Source organism: Canis lupus, chromosome 3, assembly GCF_011100685.1.
Source record: "Canis lupus familiaris isolate Mischka breed German Shepherd chromosome 3, alternate assembly UU_Cfam_GSD_1.0, whole genome shotgun sequence".
In the NCBI taxonomy this organism is placed as follows: Eukaryota; Metazoa; Chordata; class Mammalia; order Carnivora; family Canidae; genus Canis; species Canis lupus.
The window spans coordinates 57164531-57189453 of NC_049224.1; the positions used below are offsets into that span (position 1 = coordinate 57164531).

General features: G+C 52.6%; 2 protein-coding genes across 2 annotated transcripts; one reads left to right on the plus strand and one right to left on the minus strand.

Annotated features, from left to right (window-relative positions):
• Positions 1–606: 606 nt before the first annotated feature.
• Positions 607–4213, minus strand: TLNRD1 (talin rod domain containing 1). The gene has a single exon (XM_038532993.1). The coding sequence runs from the start codon at positions 4164–4166 to the stop codon at positions 3075–3077; it is 1092 nt and encodes a 363-aa protein (XP_038388921.1). The 5' UTR covers positions 4167–4213; the 3' UTR covers positions 607–3074.
• Positions 4214–14414: 10201 nt separating this feature from the next.
• Positions 14415–22856, plus strand: MESD (mesoderm development LRP chaperone). Its single transcript, XM_038532994.1, has 3 exons — positions 14415–14625; positions 19807–20039; positions 21494–22856. Exons 1-3 carry the CDS (start codon positions 14422–14424, stop codon positions 21759–21761), a joined length of 705 nt encoding a protein of 234 aa, XP_038388922.1. The 5' UTR covers positions 14415–14421; the 3' UTR covers positions 21762–22856.
• The last annotated feature ends 2067 nt before the right edge of the window (positions 22857–24923 follow it).

Here is a 24923-nt window from a genome sequence, read left to right on the forward strand (position 1 = left end):
CATTCAAAGGAAGGTTTTCAACATTCCCAGTAAGGACGGGTGCCCGTTAAGCCTGTGTAAGAAAACTTGCCCCTGGAAGTCAAAAGAGTGCAAGGATTGAGGCCTTAAATTAACTCCTATGTGGTTTAATTAAAAAAAAAAAAAAAAAAAAATCAGGTCAGTCAGATTTTATTCCTGGAACTATTATCTCTGCTGGCCTTATTATGTCCAATGAAATAGGTCTGAGATGCTCCTTTTTAAAAATCAGGGCTATTTTAAAAACAAGTTTAGCAAGCCGGTGCACTAGAAGCTAAAATGTCAAAGGCCTGAGTCCAAATCCCCTGCCTAGCGAAGCAATGCAGACACACAGAAATGCTGTGCGATCCTCGCTTGGTTTCCTGAGACCTGCTGAAAAAAATAAAAGAATCCATTTCAAGCCACCTGCTGGAAGAAAAATCCTAAACTTTATCTTAAGAGACAGAAGGGAGGGGAGGGGGTGGAAAAGCAGGTTAAAATACCACCAAAACTTTTAACAACTTCAGAGGACAGAGATTTTGAATATTACAAGTTCAACACTTTTAATATACAGAAATGTAAAGAGCCACAATCGGTTGGCTAAGACAAAAAGAAGTTTCAAAATTTAATTTGGTGGCAAGCTAGTTCACTTCATCCAAGGAGATAGGGAAAGCAATTTTTTTTTTTTTCCTGGCGTGCGCTGTCCTGAAAATTGCTTCTGCAAAAGGAATGAGTCCAAGGAACAATTGGCAATCATTTTTGTCTTAATCAAACACCGAATTTACAGATTTCTGGCCCTAATTTTGCTTTACTTTGTTCCTTTCCATTTACTCTTTGTGATCTGCATAGGCTAAATGAACCACATAATTAGAAACTCTATAATTACTTATGTATGGCCAATAAATAAAAGTAAGTTACAAGTCCTATATGCAAGCAGGGTTGTCATTGGCACATGGGTTAGGTTTGCTCTTTCCAAATACTTCCCGAACCTGACCGACCCAGACTGAAGAAGGGCAGGGGGTAGAGGAAGAAACATTCTCAAGGTCATTTTCATTTTTAAAGACTTTAAAAGTTTAAATCTACCAGGCCCTACGACAGGAACAACAGTTCCCTTGACTGTTCCTAAGAAATGGATGTACACGGTCACTCTCAAGCTTTTCCAAACATCAGATTCAGAGCAGCTCCCCAATCCTAGCCTTACCCAAAACAAGTTTAAAGACACTTAACTGGTTGAATATGATGTTCTTGTAATAAATACAGTGATTCAAGTAAAACAGTCAATAGGACTTTCTAACACACTATAGTGAAAAATGCTTTCTTCTCAGATCCATGGGAACTACAAAAGTTTAGGTGCAAGAAATTCAAAGAAAAATATAAACTGAGCAAATTTAAAGCATGTATAAGTTTTTTTTTTGTTTTTGTTTTTGTTTGTTTTTTTTAATCCATGTGGCTCTCCCAGGGCAAAGCACTGCAAATAAATGCATTATCCTTTCAGGAGGAAAACTGTCCAAAACTTAACAAGGTTCGGCAAAACTATACAGCCCTCCCTCCCCAATTTTTTTTAACATGCCTGCAGAAAGGACAAACTCCCTTAAAATAACTCCAAACTTCAATGAACGGAGCAGTCTTCCGACATAAAATGAATCAGGGCAGATCTTAAATCAAGGTTACAAAAATCAGCCCTTTGTCTTCAATTAGGCCGTGGCCCTAGAAAGTTCTTCACATTTTCCAGAATACCTCTCCCTCTGATATATTAGTCTAGAACCCTCCAAGGTTTTTCCTAAAACCTTGAGTGAGATGTTGTCTATAAACAGACCCACCCACATAAAAAAGGCCAGCAAGACTCCTGAGAGTCCTCACTATACCACACTTTTTTTTACAGCTCCAGTGCACAGATCCTCCGACCTACCGGAGAAGGGTGGCATACCACATAGGATAAGGAAGAGCCTGAATCCGAGAGACAGAAGAATACAAATCAGACCTGGTTCAGGCTGACCCAGGGCAGAAAGAGGCGCCAACACAAAGGGAGCTGAAGTGCTTTCTAGGAGAAACCAGAGGCAAGACCAAACACCCCAACAGCCCAGCCCTGGCACCACACATACTGCCCTCACTCCTATGGCCTCTGGCTTGGCAAGGCCAGCGCTCTGCGGGTCTCTCTTCTGCAACTCTAAGCTGCCCAGAGAGGTAACCCTCCAGGAAAAAGGGAGACAGGGCTAAATAAAGCCTGGAGACACTGCTACACTTCCCAGCGTGCCCTTCCAGAGATGACATGCAGCATGCAACGTTATTACAATTATTGAAAATCAACAATAATTGCAAAAGGCCATCTGAGAAACATAACATTTTAATAGATGAAATAAATACTCCAGTACATGCAAAGGTAAAAACTTGACATGGGGGGGGGGGGGGCGGGGGGTAGGGGGTGGGGTGGGGAGAGGGCAGGGGGGAAATCACTCTATAGTGTAAATCAAAAAATAAAACACACACTCACAGTAGCTTTTCCCCCGTTTGCAAATCACATGGCAAAGTCATACTCTTTCCACACCAAGTATACGCCTAATCCAACACGATTGCTTTAAAAAAAAAAAAAAAATTACAACATACAAAAAAAGGTAGCTACATCCATGTCTAAGGAGTGAAACTGAGGTAACCTTTCTTTTAATTAGGAAAAAAAAAAGAAAAAAAGAAAGAAAACGAAAGACCAAAAAAAGAAATGAACCCATGACCTCCTTCCTGCCCAATTGATAAGAAAATTTAGCGGAGGAGCTCCAGACTGGGAGCTGGGAGCTGGGAGCTGGGAGCTGGGGCGGGGGCCGCCACCTGCAGGCCCTGCTGGGTGCGCACAGGGCCCCCAGGGCGCACTGAGCGTCGCTGGAGCTGGAGCGCGCTGGCCGGTGCGCGCGCGCGCGCGCGCGCGCGGCCCCACTCTCTGGAAGGTTCCCTCCGAGCGTCTGACACGGGGAGGGGGGCCGGGGAGGGGCTCCCCCTGGGATTTTCTTTGGTATACGTGGAGAGGGGCGGAGGGGAGGTCGTCTTCCTCTGCTCCCGGGTGGAAGAAAGAGGGGGCGCGGGGCGGGGTGCTAATTCACAGAATTGGAATTCACTGGCGGTAAAGTCCTGGGCGAAGACCTCTCCCGTAAAGCCTGAGATAGCAGGGTGCAGCCTTCAGACACGGCGCAGGCCGAGTTCCTCAGCCTCTCCCTGTGGTCCGACATCTTGGCGCTCCCGTCGGGGTGCTGCGCCAGATCCCTGAGGCACTGGGTCAGGAGCACGCAGGCCGACACCACGCTCATGGCGCCGCCCAGGATGGCGGTCTGCACCGCCTTGCCCTCGGCGCTCACGGCCGCCGCGCGACCCAGGAACTGCGGCTCGGTGGCGAAGCCCACCAGCGCGCTCACCGCCTGCACCAGGGGCCCGCTGAAGAGCGCGCAGCGGCTGCGGGCCAGCTCGCTGGGCGCCGCCTTCACCTCGCGCACGCAGGCCAGCAGCGCCGACGCGCTCGTGCTCATGCACTTGACGCCCAGCTTGAACTGCTCGCGGGAGAAGCGGTCCCGGGACTTGTCGCTGGCCAGGGCGCACGCGTCCGTCAGGAACTTGAGGTTGCGCGACAGGCCCTGCGACACCTCGAGCAGCAGCTGCGGCGTCATGTCGGCCAGCGGGGTGGCGCGCAGCACGGCGCAGCCCTGCTCCACCTCGTGGCGGCAGCGCGTCACGCGGTAGCGGTCCACCAGGCCCGGCTGCGCGGGCTGCGCGCCCGGCGTGGCCACCGCCGCCAGGTAGGCCGCGTGCGCGGAGCACTCGGTCAGCGACACCACCAGGTCGCCCAGCTCCACCAGGCTGTCCCCCGCCTCCCCGAAGCGGCCCATGTTGAGCTGGCTCTGCACGTCGTGGGTGAGGATGGAGAGCCCCTTGGTGCGCGCGATGATCGTGTCCCGGCACTGCTCGAAGGACTCGGCGGCGCCGGCGCAGGAGGCGGCGGGGCCCTCGAAGAGCACGGGCCGCGCCTCGCTCGACAGCAGCAGCAGGTCGGCCACCAGCTGCATCTTGCCTTTGCAGTGGTCGCACACGGACACCAGCCTCTTCCGCGGCTGCGAGCAGGCCGCCCCGACGGCGCTCGCGGGAGCCGGAGAAGCCGCCTCGCCACTGGGCTTCCCCGCGCTGCCGCTAGCCATCGCGCCCGGGGGGCACTGGCATGCCGCTGGGGAGCCCGCTACCGCCGCCGCTGCCGCTGCCGCTGCCACTGCCGCCGCCCCCGCGGCCGTCGCGACTCAGCTGGCCAGGGCCGCGGCGCCCGCCCCGCACCATCATGCCATCCACCGCGCCGGGCGGGGGGCACGGGGCTGCGGCGGCCGGGGCCCGGGCGGCGCGGGGCGGGCCGGGGGCCCGGAGGACGCCGGAGGCTCTCGGGCGCGCGGGGAGGGGCTGCGGCGTTCGGCCTCCTGGAGGGCTTGCAGGAACCATGAACCGGGCCGCGCAAACTCACGGGGCGCGCTCCTCGCCGCCGGGCCGCCAGGAAAGTCCCTTCTGCTGGGCCGCCGCCGCCGCCGCCGCCGCCACCGCCGCCGCCGCCGCCGCCGCCGCCGCCGCCGCCGCCGCCTTCCTGGGCATGGCCCGGCCCGGCCGCCGGAGCGGGAGGGCGGGAGGGGGAAGCTGGGAGTTGTCCGTCCTTCCTTCCTTCCTTTCTTTGAAATCAAAATCCTTTCCTCGGGGAGGAGCGCGGGCGGCGGCTCGGGCGCGCTCCGCTGTCAGCCAGCCCGGGCTCGGCGGCGCACGTGGGCTTCAGGCGTCCTGACCCCGCCGGGCGGCGCTGCTCCGCGACGGCGGCCGGGGCCGGCGCGGCGGGGCGCGCATCTCCTGCCTCCCGCGCTCGGGAAGCGGCGCCGGCGGCGGCCGGGCCGAGGGTGTGGCCGGGGCTGGCGCGGCCGCGCAGAGTCAGAGTCGGGCGGGAGCCTGCAGTGATTGCGCACAGCGGCCGGGGGCCCCGCTCGCGCGCTCGCCGCCCGCCACGCCCGGGCCGCCGGGCCGCCCCTTCCCGCCTCGCCTCGCCTCGCCTGGCCTCGCCTCGCCTCGCCTCGCCTCGCCTCTCCTCGCCGGCTCACAGCGCGCGGCCCGGCGCCCCGGCGGCACGCCCTCCCCGACCGCGCGCCCCGCGGCCGGCCGCTGGCTGTGGGCGCGAGTCCATCCCGGTCGCCTGGTCGCCTGGGGCCCGCGGCGGCTCAGCTCTCCCGCGCCCCCGGGCCCTGCGCATCGGACGCCCGGCGCGCGTCTCCCCCCCCGCCCCGGCCACGCCGACTCAGAAGGTCCCCGCGGCGCGGCGGCCACCCGCCCGGGCCCCGGCTCCTGCCATTTCCGTCAACCTCCAACTTCCGAGCGCGCCGGGAGAAACTGAAAGGAAGGGCGGGGGCCGAGAGGCGCAGGGGCCGCCGCCCGCTTCCTCTCCCCGCGCGGCCGCTCCGCGCCGCGGGCCGTGGGTGCGCCGGGGCCGCCCGAGCCGCCTCCTCCCCGTGTCCGCGCCTCGCCCCCGGGCTCGCCGCCGCCGCCCGGCCGTCACCTCCCCGGAGCCTATAGAAATCTTTTGTGTGGCGTCACCGCCTTTCGTTTAAATCCCGCTTCCTCCTCTCGCCCTTCCCCCGCCCCCTCCGCCGCTCCCGGATGCTTGCGCGATGCGCTGCTCCTCCCCCGGGAAGCTGGGTGGCTGCGGGAGGACGCCGCCGCCCTGCGCGGACGCGGCGGGCGCCGGGCCGGGGGTCCCGCGGGGCGGGGGGCGCGGCCTGGGGGCCCCCGGGCGCCGCGGGGCTCCGCGCGTCCTCCCCGCCCGGCGAGCGGGTCTCCGAGGGGACTGCTTTGGCGCCGAAGGGAGGAGGACGCCGCGCGCCATCCCCTGGTGGCCCGCGGGGGCCGGCCCGCGCGTCTAGCGGGGCCCCGGCGGCTCTTGCCAGCCCTCGCCCTGCCCTTTGTTGTGCGCAGCCCTCCTTCCGCGGTTGGGGGGGACCCTGCAGGGCTGTGCGGGGCGCTGAGGGCACTGGCTGTGCAGTCGGAAGGGCAGGCTGCGGGGGGCGGGGGGCGCCCTCCCTGTGTGCTCGGACTTCCTGGGGCCGGTCTTTTCTGCAGCCATCCGGGAGAGCTGTGTTGACCTTGTGCAAGTCCTCCCCCCAAGGGTCCGTCCTCTCCCCAAATCAGAGAGTGCGCACCGACTGCTGGACCACTTGGCTCCTAAAACAGAGCTGGTAGAACTAGGAGCCTCGACCTGCGCGGTGGGCGCCCTCACAACTTCTGTGTCCAACGCTCGGCGATGGAATAATAGTGGCCACTGTCAAAGAAGAGGAATAACAGACAGCCTTAGGAGGTAAACCTTGTTGGCCGGTCCTGCCCAGAAGGAGCCCACCCGCTGATGCCTCCGGCGTCTTCCCAAGGGCAGGAGGAGAGCTAATGACCGGGTGAGGAGCCCCCTCCCAGCCTCGGATCCGTCGACCCAGACCTCGCTCTTCAGGAAGTGGTTGAAGCACCTGGGCTTCCTCCCAGCCGGGGACCCACCCCTTGGTTCCGAAACAGGCCCTCCAGGTGCCCAGCCCGGCCTCAGCTGGGTGTGTCTGCCAATCGAACCGCCAGTTCCTCTGTCCCAGGGACCCAAGGTCACCTTTTGGTTCAGTCAGCCAATTAGTCTTACTTATAACTCAGATGACCTTACAATTTATCGTCCAAACTGAAACTGTACTCAGAGGTAATTATGAAATCGGCTCTTAAAAAGTTAACCAGGAACAACAGATACAGAGCAAATGGATAGTCACCGTTCGTGAAACAGAAAGTGCCCTTAGATATTTCTAGAATCTGGAGGAACCCGCATGTTTTGCAACCAAGGCCAATAAAACTGACGGTTTTCTAAACAAGCAGCAATTCTGTTGGTTAAAAAGCTTAATCCCTTTTATTTTTCGGTGAGGGAAAACCAGTTGGATAAAATCAAGCTCTTGCCATGGTAACCCAGAAGGGCACCCTACTCTTAACTTAGCTCTGGAAAACATATTAGGAGAAATGAAACCCTTCCCACCATTCCTAGTGCATTCATGAAACTGCTCTAGGATCGGGATTTTTCCCAAAATCTACTTGGCACCTGGGGGTGCTGCTTTCCTTCTCACTGTCTGCTGGACACCTTGTACCCCATCAACGAGCTGTCACACATAGGCTATTCCACTACATTTACTTTGGCTTTAAAAGCTGATAGGATTCTTCTTTTCTGCTTCATTTTTCAGGTAGAGTGGCTCCTCCCAAACTGACCCTTCCCAGTACTCCCTCCACCTTCCTTCTAGGTCACGTGACTTTCTGCCATCATTCATTCCGTCCACAAACACTGGACACCTACCACGTGCCAGGCCCCATGCTAGCACCAAAGTTACACAGAAGTATCGTGAGGGCTCCTCCCTTCTGAGGAGTAGAGCCCAGAGGCAGCACAGTCACACAAGCAAGTAACCAGGTTTTACCCATCGGTATGGTGACCCCACAGAGGAAAGAAAGTGCTGCAGAGCTAGTGCTGCTCACGAAGAACAGCCCAGGTGCAAGTAGGTGGGGTCACATGATCTGTTCTGATGGATAAAATGGGAGTGGAAGTGATATGCCTCACTTCCGGCTGAGGCAATGCAAAGCAGATCTTCGATTGCCCATTCTCCCTTCCCCTGCTCTCAGTATGTGGGAGGTGGCTCTAGGTGGTACAGCTGGAAGAGGGTGCGGCCTCCCTAAGCCCGATGACTGGAGCACACTGTCCATCGACCAGTGCCGGCCAAGCACTGTGAGCAAAACGTAAATCCGGTGTCACATGCAGAGATCTCACAGTTGTTTGTTGCTGCAACATATTGTAGTCTAACTAAATTAGTAGAAGGTGACTGTATGTGCCTCTAGAATCACTGGATTAAGGGCTTTCTCTTCCACAAAATTTCGCAAGTTACTCCTTCTGACCCTCTCTTAGAATATAATATGAACCAAAGGCACTGACGGAAATTGGGTGAGAGAAGCTGCAAACATATGGGCTGAAGAGTTGGCTGGAGGCAGGTGAATGGAGCAGATAAGGAGAATCTGGGGCCAGGTGGGAAATAGCGTGGCCACCGGAGAATGTATCCTCAGTGCCTGACTCAAGGCTGATGCTTAGTGGGCCTTTAATAAATGAATGAACAGAATACCAAAAGAGATGACTTAAGGATTTGGGGAGGCAAGGTGGAACACACAGAGGTTGAGCCAGGCAGGATTGGAAAAAACATGATTTCCCTCCTTCCTTGATTCTTCTATAAGGTGTATCCACCGCCCTGGACTTAGGGCAGATATAAAACAACAGTATGAACATTCGGGGTTTGGTGTTTTGTCTTTTTTTGTGTGTGTGCCTAAATATTCTTACATAAAACTTTCTATCTTAGCCATTTCTGTGAACTTAGCTATAACTCCGTCATATTATGTATGTTCATGTTGTTGTGCCACCATCACCACCACCAGCAGCACCACCCCAGATTATTTTTCATCTTCCCAAACTAAAATTCTCTCCCCACTAAACAGTAATGCTTCATTCCCCCTGCCTCCCAGCCCCTGACCACCACCATTCTACCTTCTGCCTCTTTAAATCTGTCTGGTGTACGTTCCTTGTATAAGTATTTGTTCTTTGGTGTCCAGCTTATTTCACTTAGAATCGTGTGTTCAAGGTTGTTGGTGTCATAGCATATGTCAGAATTTCCTTCCTTCTGAAGACTGAATAACATTCCATTGCAGGTCCATAGGCTGGGTTTTGGATAGCCAACTTTCTTGCGCACTCCCGACCTTAGTAGACCAGCAACCAAGCTGTGTCTGGTCTACTGTGCCACCTGCTGGTTAGTGAGGGGCACTCTCTGCCCGGATGTGTCTTTCCTTTAGAGTGGGGTCCCTGTGCTCACTGATGGGCCAGCTCAGTCTCAGGCGATCTTTCTTACGTATCACCAAACACCTTGCTTTATTATCTTCCTATCTGGACATTCCCTCCGCCCCCTCCTTTTCCACAGTTCACACATCCCCAAGGGTGATAAAGGAGAGTCTTGACACTCATTGGACCACAGTTCATTAGGGAGCAGGCTGTTGCCCCTCACCCAGCATGCCAGTCTTGCTCTCTGGTATATCTTGTTCCCAGCTGGTTATAACACCCGGGGGGGGGGGGGGGTGGTCTAACATCCCTCCCACCTGCTCTATCCGCCCCTCCTCCCCCCAATCCCTCCCTCTGGGCTGTCTCTCTGTTCATCTGAAGCTGAGTATGAGAGGGAGGCAGATGTGCAGGGCTGGTGATACAAGGCCAGGTTTACCAGAAAGCCCTACCTAGAGGTGAAGGTTGTTTTCACAAGTAGATTCTCTACCCCATTTTGGTACTGGTAAGTGATCTTGAGAGGTATCTTCCAGCATTAGTTCCCAACACTAATCATGCCTAACCACTTTTCCATCTCTCATGGTGCCTAGAACATAAGTCAATAACTACAGATTGACTAGCTGTATCACTCCTTCATGTGGAGCCTCCCTGACCCCCAGACAGACTCTGAGGCATTTCTGCACCTTCTGTGCTGTGTGTGTAGCTACAGTGTGGCCCTTAGTGCAGTGTACTTGTAAGCTATTGGCAAAACGCTCTCCCCACAATCCTGCCACCTCTTTAAGTGCAAGGACTTGATCTGTTCCTCTCTCCCCCCATGCCTAATGCATTGTGTGGTCATCAATAAATGTTTGTGGAAGCAATAAACAAATGAATTTACCTGTTTGCCATTCTCTGCAAGAAAGGCATGCTTTCAAAAAAATTTTTTTAAGTAAAAAATAAAAATTAAAAAAAGAAAATGCTAAAGGTATATAAAAAAAAGAAAAAGAAAGAAAGAAAGGCATGCTTTCACTGAACCAAAATCCTCCTGACCACAGCTCATGCTCATTCGTGGACATGAAGTCATGGACATTCATGGACCCACAGCAAGGACACAGTCTCTGTGTGTGATCATGATTTGCATAAATAAAAATATTGTTCACATCCTTTCCCATTTTTCAGTTGGGGCATTCATGTTTTTCTTAGTTGTAAGATATTTGTCTATGCCATGTTAGAGTTTGATGTACTTTTTGCCTTTTAACTTATTTTCATGGTGTTTGGCAAACACAAGTTTTGATTGTTCTATTTCATTATGTGAGTCCTACTCTTCTGCTCACCAATAATGATGGTGACCAGGAATGGTGACCAGGAATGGACTCTCACCCTATCCTGGGCCAATGACATCTCTGGAAATCTGGAATTGCTACCTGTGAATTAATTTAGGGCCAGATAAAGACCAGGAGATGTTTTGCCTCTTCTTGCATTGGATTAAGAAGTAGCAAAGTGAAGAAAGGTAAATAGCTATTGTCTCCTCATGTCCACCCTAGCCCCACCCCCAGGACCCCCCTACCATTGCTCCTCATGATTCAGGCTTTCTTTTCTTTTCTTTTCTTTTCTTTTCTTTTCTTTTCTTTTCTTTTCTTTTCTTTTCTTTTTTTTCTTTTTTTCCCCAGAACCTCAGAAGACCCCGCTTATGCCCATTTTATTGATTCTGGCTTTGAATGGTTAATGTTTGATGCACTAGAGCTTCCAAAACCATTGCTGTATCCTTCAGGTCATAGGCCTAAATTCAGATGGATTAGTAAGTATGTCATTCCATTTTTTCAACATTTTTTCAACATTTTGAGCATCATGCCTGATTGCTAATACTGCAAGAAACTCTCGTTGCACCCTCCAGGTGAGGCATCCCTCCTCTGGTGTCAAGTGACACAAGCCAGGATAAACCCAGATTAGGACACTGGTGTGATCTGAGATTCAATTTTACAATCTGCAGTCGCTGAACCATTTAGAGGGGTAGTTAGTATTAAACCCCAGAGCAATGAGAAGTTTATGGTTTCATTTAGCCCCGGACCACACAATCCCTTTCACTTCTGTCCCATCCTCTCCTGACCTACAGCACGGCCTCAGGCGTGGTCTGAGTCCAGCTGAGCATTTCTGCCTCCAGACTCCTTGTCCGTGGATCTTCCAATGGCACTATGTGAGTGTCTCCATGATGAACCCATTGGGTGCTCCGTAGAAGAAAGACACACCTCGTCATCCAGTATACCTGTGACCTCTGAAAAATTATGTCATTTCAAAACCAAGGTTTCCTCTTATTTAAAATAGGGGTATTATTACCATCATATCATCCCTTCAGGTCCTGACTTCCTGTAATCTGCATTATACTTACAGTGTATTATTTATCTCCTCTGCTACATCGCAAGCTCTTTAGTGCAGGCACCTCATTATACTAATCTTTCCATCAATGCCTCATCTGATTTTGGGTCAACAGTAGGCCCTTAGTAAATAAATTCTCTCTGAGTCGAACTGAATCAAGTTCCAAACACTAAAGTGATGACCATACAAGCAATCCAGATGTTTTTGCATCAGTGGATTATAACCTGAATTGGTTTGTTCCTTCGATGAAAGTCAGTAGCCCTGGAATCTTTTACACAATCTCAATAATTTCTGTGAAACACTCAATGACTTTTTTCCTCCAGTATAACTAGATACTATGGACCAGGACTCTCAGCATTTTTGCACCTTAACTTGGCAGCTGGCAAAATAAATTACCAGGGTGACCCCTCCCAGCAGAGCACATGATCCACCACAGCTGCTCATGTTTTTTAGCATGAGCACACCAGGACAGGGCTGCGAGCCACTGGGTGGAGCATTGTGCCCTGGGGAGAAAGCTTATGACATTTCCCCAATGATTTCAGGAAAGAAAAGGAAAAACCCTCTTTTTTCTTATGAGTTTCTGCTCAATGTCAGTGGAAAATGTCATAGTCTGTATATATACAGATGCATGCATGAGGATGGGCAAGATCAGCCACCTCAGCAGTGGGACAGAATTCACACACAATGGTCCTAAGGGCGAAGGTGAGGCACACGTGGTTAGGTAGTTGCCTACTCCTCAGCCACTTCATCTCTTCCCTTGAAAACAGAACCCCACTTTTATTTGGGGTGACAATGTAGGCAGCCAGAAGACAGTCTCCCAGCCTCCTCTGGAGGGCTTAGTTCCAGCCAGTGACATATGAGCACAAGTGTGTGGATGCCCAAGCAGCCTGCTTCAAGGAAGCTAACTCCATAGAAAAGTGTGCTCCGTTTGACCTCCCTCCTTCCCTGGAGGAAAGTCATCTTGATGCAGGTGCTCAGGTAGCCATCTCAAAACTTGCAGTGAACTTGAGGATGGAAACCACCAGCCAGTAGAATGGAGCAGGATAAGAAAAGAGGCTGGGTGCCAGATGACGGAAGAGCTACAATACCAGCCCTACATGCTTATGCTTCCAACTGCTTCTGTCAAAGAAAAATGAGACACTAACAACAAAGCCCTCTCTCTTGTTTAGGCTACTTTAAAAGGAGCTCAGTTTTCTATTATATGCATCCTACTACTCTAATCCTACAAAGCAGGGATATATTAGTCTCCTAGGGCTGCCATTACAATATGACAGATCAGGTGGATTAAACAACAGGACTTTATTTTCTCACTATTCTGGAGGCTAGATGTCCCAGATTGAGATGTTGGCAGTGTTGGTTTCTTCTGAGACCTCTCTCCTTTGCTTGTAGATGGCCGTCTTCCCTCTGTGTCTTCACATTGTGTCTCCCAAGACCTTGATCAAATTTCCTCTTCTTATAAAAGACAGCATATTGCATTGGGACCAATCTTTGCAACCTCATTTTAATTTATTACCTCTTTAAAGACCCTATGTCCAAATACAATCACATCTGCGGGACTGTGATTAGGTCTTGACATATGAACAGCCCCAGAACACAAAGCATGAATACAGAGGTTTATTATAGCTCTCTCTCTCTCTCTCTTTCTCTCTTTTTTTTTTATTTTTTGGTAATAGAAAATTTATAATAAGTGCCCATTAATAGGATAATAGGGAAGTAAATTATTGGTGTATTAATACCAAAGCATGCTATACCGAAGTATGAAGAATGAAAGTTCATTATGTCATATTGCTAAATGGAAAACACTTAAGCCAACAATGCTTACCAATAATGTATACTATGCTGCCATAGACACACATTTAAATGCAACAAAATTTCTAAGAGGCATATTTCTAGAGACATTCTGATGTTTATAAACGTATAGAAACATGTATACAATATGTAACAAACTAAAACAGCTCGATTGGAGTACAGTTGTAGGGTGGAGTAGAATGTTTGGAACTTTGTATAATGTTTGATATCTTACAACTTAGTGCTTTGTGTCTTTCTTACATAATTAAAAACTTAAAAGCTCAGATCGGCCATTTAAAACTCGTGTAATTTGAAGGCATCTCTGTTCAGACTCTTCTCAAATAAGAAGCAAACTAACAAACGATTCAACCTTGAAATGCATTCGTCAGATCCTACGGTATCGAGTTAAAAATCAGATGTAATTCTGAAACTGTCTTAATGAAAAGTAATGCTTTTTTAAAACAAGGCTTATTGGCGTTGCAGAGATGGCGGTGATCCCGAAAGCTGGTTGAACGCAATTCTCCAACAGCAAAGCAGCGGGCCCAGAGCGTCGTGACCTCCTGCAAAGGCGTAGCTACCTGCCACCCGCTTCCAGGTAGGAAAGCTCCCCGGGGCCCAGGCAGCTCCCAGAGCTTCCACCTCCAGGTCCGTCCGCGGGCCACAGCGGAAGCCCCGCAAGGCGCTGCCCGGAGCACCCGGAGGCCCCGGGGCTGGAGGACCCGGCCTGCGCGTCAGGGAGGAAGGCCAGGCCTCCGCGAGCAAACGAGCCGGCGGCGCCCTGCGACCCAGCTGGGGCACTGCCCCATCAGGACCGCGGAGGGACCCTGGGGGCGGGGCCAAGATGGCGCGGGGCGGGGGCGGGGCTTCTGGAGGCGGGCACGAGGCGGGGCCTGGTAGGCCGGCGCGGGGCGGGGGCGGGGCTTCTGGAGGCGGGCACGAGGCGGGGCCTGATAGGCCGGCGCGGGGCGGGGGCGGGGCTTCTGGAGGCGGGCACGAGGCGGGGCCTGATAGGCCGGCGCGGGGCGGGGGCGGGGCTTCTGGAGGCGGGCACGAGGCGGGGCCTGGTAGGCCGGAGCGGGGCGGGGGCGGGGCTTCTGGAGGCGGGCACGAGGCGGGGCCTGGTAGGCCGGCGCGGGGCGGGGGGCGGGGCTTCTGGAGGCGGGCACGAGGCGGGGCCTGATAGGCCGGCGCGGGGCGGGGGCGGGGCTTCTGGAGGCGGGCACGAGGCGGGGCCTGGTAGGCCGGGGCGGGGCGGGGCGGAGCATCTGGAAGCGGGCACAAGGCAGGACCTGGAGCGGCGGGGGCCTGGGCCTGGGGCGGGGCCTGGGCCGCGGGCGGGGTCTATGCCGGGGGCGGGGCCCGGGGCGGGGGCGGGGTCCGGCGGCGCGCGCACCACGGGCCTCTGCGGCGGCGCGGCGAAGATGGCGGCCTCCGGCTGGGTGCGCGCGGCCCTGGTCCTCCTGTGCGCCTCTGACCTGCTGCTGCCGCCGCTGCCGCCCAGGGCCTGCGCTGCCGAGGGCGCGGCCGGGACGCCGGGCGAGGCCAGCCCGCCCTCGCGGAAGAAGAAGAAGGACATTCGCGACTACAACGATGCGGACATGGCACGCCTTCTGGAGCAGTGGGAGGTCCGCGCGCGCACAGCCTCGGGCCCCCGCGTCCTCGGCCCGGGCCTGGTTGGCCCCCGGGCCCTCCGCTCCCCGGCCGGGCTCCCGCCGAGCCCCGGCCCCTCGCGCCCGCACACCCGCTGTCTCCTGGGCCGCTGGCGGCCCCTGCCCGGGCCAGGCGTCCTACATGGCCGCCGCGCTCGCACCGCCGCCGACCCCCGGGCCACCCCTCGCGGGGCCTCGCGGGGCCTCGCGGGGCCTCGCGGGGCCTCGCGGGGCCTCGCGGGGCCTCGCGGGGCCCGAGCCGGCCGCTCACTCCTCTGCCCTTCGGTGTCCGGGCCGCCCCGGCGCGGCCCTGGTGGTGGTCCCTGGGCCCGGCGCGTGGGGAGGGAGACCTTTGCCCTCGGCGCAGGGACGGAGGGAGGGGGTGGGGAACGAGGGTCATCTTCACGCGAGGGCCGGCTCAGCCTTGATCGCTGACCCCTCTTCTCGGTCGGTACCGAATCGGACTTCTCATTTTGGCGTGTTCCCTGCTGAGAGTTTTGCATTTTGGGGGGTGAGGGGGTGGTGGAAGCAAAGGCTTCTGGTGGCTCGCAGGAAACTCCACGTTTCCTTTAAAGGAGCAGAGACTTGTTTTTGTGAGAGTAAGTTTTTTGGTTCGTTATTTGAATGCACTGGAGTGTGTAATAAGCTTTTTAGATAAGGTTCAACAAACGACAACACGTCGCACCTCTTTCCCCTGCAAAGGCGGTTGCATTGTCCTGGCTGGTTTGCATGGCTAGTGGAGTGGACTCAGAAACGGTGCTTACTCACTCACTGTGTAATCTTGGGCAAGTCCTGTTTCCTCTCTAGGCCTCAGGTTTCTTATCTGCAGAATGAGGGTTTTTTGGGGTTTTTTGTTTTGTTTTGTTTTGTTTTACTGGATGATTCCTTCCCACGTTGATGTCTTATTTGTGGGCATCTCTGTGCATAGACATGTTTGATAGAGCCTTTCAGATGTGAGTTTAAAGTACCACCTGATGGGTAGACTAGAAGAAAGCAGACTTGTACTTTCTTATCTATCTGCAGCTGATGGAAGGATGGGGTGGATTTGCGGGTGCACACTTCTGACAGAGAGGAACTCCAGGCAGCATTTCCTTCCCCCCTTTACTGTCTTCCTATCTCCCATCTCTTTATGGACTTGAGTGAATGAAGATTTGATCCCTTAAAGTAAGAACACTATCTCTTGAGGAAATCCTACCCTGGAAATACTAAGAGGTAGCTAGATAGAGAGGGGTGCTGTGGCGATAGCAAGGGATCCCGCCCTCAGGAACAGTAGGTACAAGTAACCATAAATACAAAGTAGGATTGCTGAGTTCAGTAAACAATGAAGAAAGTGTTGTAGGACTTTCAAAAGGTCTCAGGGTGGAAATGGCATTTTAGATACACAAGAGGGGTGTGGGAGTGTTGCCACAGGAGCTGAGAGTGGGGCGCGTGGGAACCAAGCAGAATGGTGCAGATAGGAACAGTCCAGGCTTTGGACTTCGGCTGCCTCGCCTCAGACCACTTGTGAGTTTGGGCTACTGAAGAACCTGTCAGTACTTTAGTTTTTTGAACTGCAAGATAGAGGCCTTAGTAGTACCCACCTCAGAGTAGTTCAAGGATTAGCTGTGATCCTAGAAAGAACCTAGGATAGCAACTCTGATTGGAAGCTACTAATATGAATTAGTTAGGTTAGCTGGAAAAGCTACCTTGGAAGCCAAGTAGTGAGGGGTAAGGGTGGGAAGGTTGATGGGACCAGGTGGTGCTGGCCCTTGAATGCTCTGGGGTCAGCCCTTTATTTAGAAGGCAATACGCAGTCACTGACGAGTTTGCAAAGTTCCATGACCTAAGTACTAGGATACTGGAATGTTTATATGTGGTCATCCATACCTTAGCGTGGAAACGTGCGCTCACTCTCGTCTCCCTATCTGTGTGCAGACATACCTTTATAGCTGAGAGCATGTCAGTGTAATTGTCTGCTGGATGAAGCTCAAAGCTGTAGGATCAGAGTGGAAGGGAGAGGTTGTATGTCCAACTTGGTGGCCGGTAGATTGTGTCACCAGGCAGGAGATAGCATGATGTGCTGAAAGGGTGGGTTTTGAACAAGCTTTACTGCTTGGTAACTGTGTGACCCCATTTTTCTTAGCCATAAAGCCGGAAACATCCCCCCTTGTGGGGTGCTGTGCCGACCTGCAAGCTAATGTTTGCAGACACTCCACAAATGTGAGCACCCTTCCGGGGTGCTTCAGTGTTTTATCTGTGGGAAAGCTTTCCTGCGGGTAACAGTACTTCTCCCCCAGTGTTGATCCCTAAATCCATCCTCCACCTCCTTTCCACCAGTGTGAGAATCCCTGTGCCAGGGGGAGGCCTGCCCCACGTGTGTGAGGTGGGGATAGGGAAAGGGAACTCTTTCCTCCGTGTCAGACTTAATGCTGAGTCCCAACCCGTGTAGGAAAGCCAAAGGCAGTTCTTTGATTACACCTTTACAGTAGGGATGGGTGGGGCAGATTCCAGAGCCAGAAATGTGGGTTTGCTCTTCAGTGTCACCGTAGCTGGCATGTGACCTTCAGTGGGTTGTCTTCTCTGAGCCCTACCAACCCCATGTTCAGTGGGGGCCTTGTAGGGCCATCCTGAAGCTTGAGCACCTAGGTCCTGTGTATGTGCTAGCTAGTGTTATCAAGGAACAGGGAGCAAGAAAAAGATATGCAGGAAGGGGAGTTCAGCTTTGTGATTCCTGAATCTGACTAGCAGCCCTGGGGGAGTGAGGGAGCCAGCTGAAAATGCCTAGAGGTATTTCCACTCCCTGTCTAGGGAGTGTCCTGGGGAGTGCCCGACACCTGGTGGATGGACCGGGGTGGACAGAGGTAGGGGCTTGATTGCCCCTGCCTGGAGGAAGCAATAACCACAGGTCAGGTTCCCCAGGGAACTAGCAGAGACTAGGTAGAGCTGGACTGGCACCCACACTGGGTGTGGCACCCACAGGAGCACTACCCTGCCCCTCCCCCTTTTTTGGAAACTGAAACAGACTCAAAAGCCTATGTCATGGAAATTAAAGTTGCTTGGAACAATCCTTATCCTTGCCTTATGCACTAGACTTACGATTATTTAATAACTGTTTCATTAAATGCTGTCGGTGACCTACTGAGTTAATTTCATGACCTTTAGTGAAATCAGTTTGAAAAAGTAGAGTAGAAGGAAGTCAGAGAGCCTGTGAATTTGGCGACCAGGCGGTCCTGTGTGATTTTGAGAGTGTGACTTGCCTAGTTGGTTGGAGGTCTGATTACTGGGGCCAGCACGCCTTTATGTCATCGAGTCCCCCAGACTCTAGGGGGGGGAAGATGCTGTCCCCTTCTCCATCACAGGTGAGGAAAGGGGATTTCCAAGCTGCCCAAGATCCTATGACAGAACAGCACGTGTCCCCAACTGCAGATCGCCATCAACTCACAAAGCAAAATATGAAAGAAGTGGGTCGGTTGGGAGGGTGGCAGAGCTGAGAAGTATGTCGTGTGGGGTTACACTGCTGGGGGTCACCTAGCTCTGCTTTTCTTTTTATGGATGAAGGAGCAGGCCCAGGGGAGTAAGGAGTCCTATCCAAGGTCACCCAGGTGGTCAGATGGAGCTAACCCAGGTCCCAGATCTCATGTAAATGGGGATCGCCTCTAAGCACTGCAGTACAATTCTGTTGTGCTTCACCTTTTGTTAAAACCATTTTAAAGGTATGTTACCATTGACGTCCTCTATGATTCGGCAAGACAACCACGTAAGGGTGAGATGGGGTTCTTTGTTTCATTTTAAGTTAGTCATTCTTCTGGTTTTTTGATAACAGCTTTGTTGAGAGAGAATTCACTTGCCATATGATTCAACCGTTTCTTTAAAGTGCACATTTCAATGGTGTATTCAGAGGGTTGTGCAGCCATCACCACTCAATTTTAGAATGTTTTCATCACCCCAGAAATAAAATCTTGTCTCCCTTCTCTTCTTCTCCCAATCCTCCAGCCAGGCCCACCCAGGCAGCCACTAATCTCTGTTTTGTGCTGGACATCTCCTACCAGTGGCCCTTGTATAGCATGGTCTCCTATGTGTGGCTTCCATCACTTAAGATATTGTTTTCAGGGACCATCTATCAGTACTTCATTTCTTTTTGTAGCTGGAATTATTAGTCTTTTCTCTGAGGAACTCTGCTTTTTAAATATTTTCATTTATCATCTATCTACCTACCTTCATGCCCTGGCTGCACCAGTGGGGCGCCTCAGCCTCCCCTGCTCTTCTTCTCCCTTTGGGACCCGTTGGGTGTTGGCATCTGCCTACCTACCTATGAAAAATCATGTGTTCCTCTGCTTGCCTGCCAGTTCCAGCCTAATACAGGGAGTATTCTTCCCCTTTCCACAGTTAGCACTCCCGTCACCAAAGTGTAGAACCAGATGTCATTATCCTTAATATATTTACTTCTTCATGCAAGGCTAGAATTCACAGATGGTAGTTTGAAAATTGCTAGTTCACACCACTACAAAAACCCAGCCTACTAACTAGAATTGAGTATTTGTTGGTGGTTCTTATTGTTTAGTTGACGTTGATATATGTGAAATGCAGATTTTAAGTGTAGGGTGCTGTGAGCTTTGACAAATGGATACATTGGTATCGTCCACACTGTCATCAAGATAGCATTCCCATGACCTCAGAAAGTTCCCCTGTGTCCCTCCCTTCTCATTCAGCCCCCCAGGGGCCAGCACTGTTCTGATTTCTGTCATCCTATGTTAGTTTTGTTTGATCCTGAACTTTAAATAGCAGGCTTATAGTACATCTGATTTCATGCCTGGCTTCTGGCATTCAGTTGTCTCTTTCTGAGGTTTGGAGCTCATTCTCAGTGTTTTGTCTTCATTGCTGTGTCTCAGCTCATTGTAAGACCACATTGTTACAATCTGCCGTGTGGGGTAGATTGTTCTAGATGGAACATCACACATGGGCTCTCACGTCCTGGTGACCCGAGTGATCGGTGCTGAGTCCTGCTGGCGACTTGGGCTTCGCCTGAAGGTCAAGGGGAGGAGGACAGCCCCTGGGTCTCCCTGGTCCTGCGAGAACTTTGGTCACTTGCTCGCAACTGCGAGCATGCACAGCTGTTCAGCCTGTGCTGCCACCGAGCACGTTCTGATGATGCGCATGCTTTGTGTTCTCTTCTCATAGAAGGATGACGACATAGAGGAAGGGGACCTCCCAGAGCACAAAAGACCCTCGGCACCTATCGACTTCTCACAGATAGATCCGGGCAGGCCCGAGAGCATCCTGAAGATGACCAAGAAGGGGAAGACACTCATGATGTTCGTCACTGTGTCAGGCAGCCCCACGGAGAAGGAGACAGAAGAGATCACCAGCCTCTGGCAGGGCAGTCTTTTCAATGCCAACTACGACGTTCAGAGGTAGTTGGGGGCTGTGCTTGGGCTTCTTCTGCACCACCATGGCCTGTCCTTTCTGGCAGGACCCACCTCCAGCCCTGGACCGTTCCTGTCCTGGATTTCCTCTTTGTATTTCTCTCTCTCTCTCTCTCTCTTTTTTAATTTTATTTAATCATGAGAGACACAGACAGAGAGAGAGGCAGAGACACAGGCAGAGGGAGAAGCAGGCTCCCTGCAGGAGCCCAATATGGGACTCGATCCCAGGACCCCAGGATCACGTCCCGGGCCAAAAAGGCGGGTGCTCAACCGCTGAGCCACCCAGGGATCCCTCTCTCTCTCTCTTTAAGAAGAGCATTTATTATTGGTCGGAGTCAGTAAGCTTTTTTTTTTTTTTTTTTTTTTTTTAATATTTGATCGTAAAAAAAAAAAAAATTTGATCGTAAAGTTTTACTTACCTTGAACTTTCTTTGGTTTGAGTATAGTGGGCACACAATGGTACATTCATTTCGGGTACACAATGTGGCGATTCATCAGCTCTGCATGCTCTGCCCTTGGCGCGTGTGGCTCTCGTCTGTCACCACACAACGTTGTGACATGCCTGTGACTCTGGCATTACCTGTTATTTTATGAGTGAGATGGGATAGGTTAGCCTCTGTGGGGCAATGAGTCACAGCCTGACCGTGTCCCCTAAGAAGCTCCTGCTTCCCAGGGGGTCCCTCCGCGCATGCAGTATTCAGACACAGTCTTGGAGCCCGCTGCTGATTAGGGGAAGGGGTGCGGAACTCGCAGCTCAGCGCAGCCCTCAGGCGCAATGCTAAGGAATATTCTTTCTTCTCAGTAATGGTCTTGAGATTTAGATTCTTCAAGGAAATAGTTTAGGAAGTAGAAGAGTGATGAAAAATAGAAAGGAACACTTAGAGAGTGCCTGTGATGGCGTGGTGCTTTCATCCGCTTGAGCAGACACAGAGGGGAACAGGTAGAGTCAGAGCCCCCGCTGTGCTCATGGGGTGGGGTGACCCCCAGTGTCAGGGCCTTCGTGCCCTGGCTGCACCAGTGGGGCACCTCAGCTCATAGTTTTCAGCCTTTGTCAGCAGAAGCCTTAGCAAATGAAACCTTCACCGGGCGCCTCAGGATGTGGAACATATTCAAGGGCAGCCGCCTCCTGCCTCCACAGCAGCAGCCCCAGGGGTGGCTCCTCAGCACCCTTGGTGATGCTGCTGTCTCAGCACGGGCATCCACGACACACAGCCCAGGCTCCGTTACTCTGTGACTTAAGCTGAGATGCTAAATCATTTAGTCAGCTAGTGTTTTTGAACATTAGTGTCAATAGCTACTAGGCCTTGGAAAATAGTTTTTTGTTCTGTGTTCATGTCAGATTTGGAAGGGATGGTTTTCTCTAGTTACATGCCGCAGGATGGCTATGACCTGTTAGCACTTTACTGCTGTGTTCTGACCGTATGATTGCTTGTCTCTTCAAGGTTCATTGTGGGATCAGACCGTGCCATCTTCATGCTTCGTGATGGGAGCTACGCCTGGGAGATTAAGGACTTTCTGGTGAGCCAAGACAGGTGTGCGGATGTCACTCTGGAGGGGCAGGTGTACCCTGGCAAGGGAGGAGGAAGCCAAGAGAAAAATAAAACGAAGCAGGAGAAGGGCAAGAAGAAGAAGGAGGGAGTCCCGAAGTCTCGGGCTGCCAAGGTTGTGCAGGAAGACAATCGAGCTGGGAATAAGCGAGAGGAGCTGTGACGGGGCCACTGTGACCCTTCAGAGGAGTCTTTGGGATGGCCAGCTCCCCGGACAGGCAGGGACGCGGCCACTACTCGCTGAGGAAATCTGCTTTCTTCCAGAAAGGCTCTGCCATATGACCGGTTTGTGGTCCACATAAGAATTACTGTCTAAAAGGCGTGAAGTGTGAAAACACAGGTCTCTTAGTTCCCTTTGGACAATGATACTTCCACGTTTACGATAAAATCACTGTAAAGGGAACCCTGACTGTTGCTTTTACCGTTTCAATCTGAGGGAGTCACTGACTCCGGTGGCCCCACTCTCCTTGCCATGCCGGCCCTGACCCAGGGGCTTGCTGTATCCATGCTTCCTTAGTTTCTGTTAACTGAAGGGCTGCCACGTTCTGATCAGAGACTCCAGGCAGGACCAGGCTCCTTGGGCTACAGACATGGTTTCTGGGACTGTGAAGTGAAGCCCTCCGAGGGAGCACTGCATGGAGCTCTGTTGTCTAAGTGTGCGGTCAGGACGCCGGGATGTGTGACCCCACATCTGTGCAGAAAGAATCCTGTAGCTCGAAAATCCGAAGTGTTTACTCTGATCCTGACAGGGATTCTCGGTACCTGTCGATGTTGTGCGTTCTGTAACATTCGGGAGTTGGGCAGCTGTGCTGGTGTTGAGGGTTCGAGTGTGCCATTTCATGTGCCGATGTTGGAGGGTGGGAACAGGGGTCAGAGTGGACAGGAAACCCAGTGACCTCATTCATCCCTAAAACATTTTTCTTTGATGAAGTGCCTAAATCTGTGGTGTTTTTGTACGGTACTAACATGACGTGCCACCTGTTTGTGTCGGATTTTGCTGTTCACGGACCTACTCTAAGTAAGATTTTATTTGCAGAATTTATATGCAAGTGTCATTTTTAGGAACTAAAATTATTTGTATGAAACTTCCATTGTGATTTTAACAAATTAAAACTAGCACATGTACGTGGTTAGAAATGTTACTGCTGAGGGAAGGTACAAAATGACATGTGTGCCTACCCCCTGCCACTGCCTCCTCTTGGGGGAAGCTCCTGTAGATTTGTTTCCAGGAGGGAAAAAAAAAATTCACTTAGCTTCTTGTGATGTGTCTGTTCATCCTTATTTGGCAGCTACGCAGAGTTCTCCCGGATGAGCCAGGCCCTCTCCCCCTCAGGTCTACACTGCGGGATGCATGTTCCCCCTGCCATCTCCCCATCTAGCCTACCCTCACTGCAGGACTGAAGGGCACCAGGCCGGTCAGAGCTAGCCCGGGGTGAGTGTGCTTGAGTCACCTTGGGAGGAAGAGGGCTTGGTCTCTCCTACACCTTTTTTTTTTTTTTTTTTTTTTTTTTTAAGATTTTACTTGGGACACCTGGGTGGCTCAGCGGTTTAATGCCTGACTTTGGCCGAGTGTATTCCTGGAGTCCCAGGATCCAGTCCCACATCAGGCTCCCTGCGTGGAGCCTGCTTCTCCCTCTGCCTATGTCTCTGCCTCTCTCTCCCTCTCTCTCTCTCCCTCTCTCTCTTATAAATAAATCTTTAAAAAAGTAAAATAAAGATTTTACTTATTTATTCGTGAGAGACGAGAGAGACAGACACAGGCAGGGGGAGAAGCAGGCTCCCTGTGGGAGCCCGAGGTGGGACTCGATCCCAGGACCCTGGGATCACGACCTGAGCCAAAGGCAGATGCTCAACCACTGAGCCACCCAGTCACCCTCTCCTACCCCTTTTGAACAGGGGACATGAGGCTAGAGCTGTGGCCACCATGCCCCATCCTGACAAGGGCTGTCTCAGCCCCTGAATCCAGCCACAGGTGAAGCCAGCACCATGCCTAGTGGCTTCCAGTTTTACCTCGGGCATTTGCTGGCTCTTTGTCACCTGTAGGTGAAGCAGAGCAACTATTCTGATTGGATCACAGGGAATGTACTTTTCACACCGTATACCTGTGCTTCCACAGTCTTTTCACATCAAGATGTACTGACCTCCGTGCTTCCTACACAGTGTATGGCTGTGTCCGTCATTGTTGAGAGCACCGGCTACATGCTAGGTACTGCTGGGCACCAGGAACAGTCTAGATAGAGCCCCTGCTGTCCTGAAACTTAATGACCCGGGGGGGGGGGGGCAGGGGGGGGAGACGAATATTCGTCACACACAAAATGGCAACTGTTGGATGAAAGAGATGCCTGGTGTCACAAGGTAGGGATAGAGGTAAGAGGAAGCTTAGGATGGTAAGAGAGGCCCTTCCTGTGGTGGGAGGCAAAGCAACCATCTGTGCAAGGGTCCTGTGGTTAGAAGGAGCAGAGGAGGGATGGTGGGAAGCCATGGAGGAGTCAGGGGCATAATGCAACACGTACCTGAAGAGGAAAGGTACACCGGGTCTGGAAGGAATTTGGAATGCTCTGAAGGATTCTGAGCTGCGCTGGGGTGAGCGTGAGAGGCCATCCCATTTGTACTTGGCTGCACTGAAGAACTGATTGCGTGGGGCCCCCGGTGGGTATGAGGGGCAAGCTGTGAGGGTATTTCAGTAGCTCAGGCCACAGCTGAAGGGTGACCCACAGTTGACCTGCATGCTGCCTGCTGATAGACCCTTGGGTTCTCAGGGTTTTTCCTTAGGAGGTGGAGCTGCCAAAATATTTTGGTAAACTTTTGTTTATATCTGAAGGGCAGCTTCCTAGCAGTGGAATTGCTAGAACAAACAAAATGTAACATTTTGGTATATGCTGCCAAGCTGCTCTCCAAAGCCAGCGGTTTTGTTAACTTGTACCTTGGCCAGCAGTAGATCTCAGATCCTTGCCAGTACTGGGCATTGCACTTGCCAGTGTAATAGACGTGGACCCTGTAGTGTCCTCGGCCGCCCTGGAGCCACTGTGCTGGAGCAGCCCCCTGCAGAGAGGGGTGCCAGGCAGCTGCACCTGTGCCAGCCACCCGCTGTGTCCAGCCCGGGTACGGCTGCATGAGCGAGGGAGCCTTCGAATGCTTCTGGTCCCAGCCTCCGCCACATTCCTGTCACACTGAGTGCAGCCCAGCCCCATCTGCAGATGTGTAGAAGAGAGGCGGGGCGGATATATACATATACCTGCACATGGAAATTCATTTTTGCTTGCTCATGTTTTTTATTTTATTCATTTGAGAGAGAGAGAGCACAAGTAGGGAGAGCAGCAGGGGA

Bases quoted from the DNA above. Each gene is read 5' to 3' on its own strand.
- TLNRD1 (XM_038532993.1), bottom strand. From the start codon at position 4,166: ATGGCTAGCGGCAGCGCGGGGAAGCCCAGTGGCGAGGCGGCTTCTCCG.
- MESD (XM_038532994.1), top strand. From the start codon at position 14,422: ATGGCGGCCTCCGGCTGGGTGCGCGCGGCCCTGGTCCTCCTGTGCGCC. The intron at 14,626-19,806 runs GTCCGCGCGCGC...CTCTTCTCATAG, and splicing joins GCCTTCTGGAGCAGTGGGAG to AAGGATGACGACATAGAGGA. The intron at 20,040-21,493 runs GTAGTTGGGGGC...TGTCTCTTCAAG, and splicing joins GCCAACTACGACGTTCAGAG to GTTCATTGTGGGATCAGACC.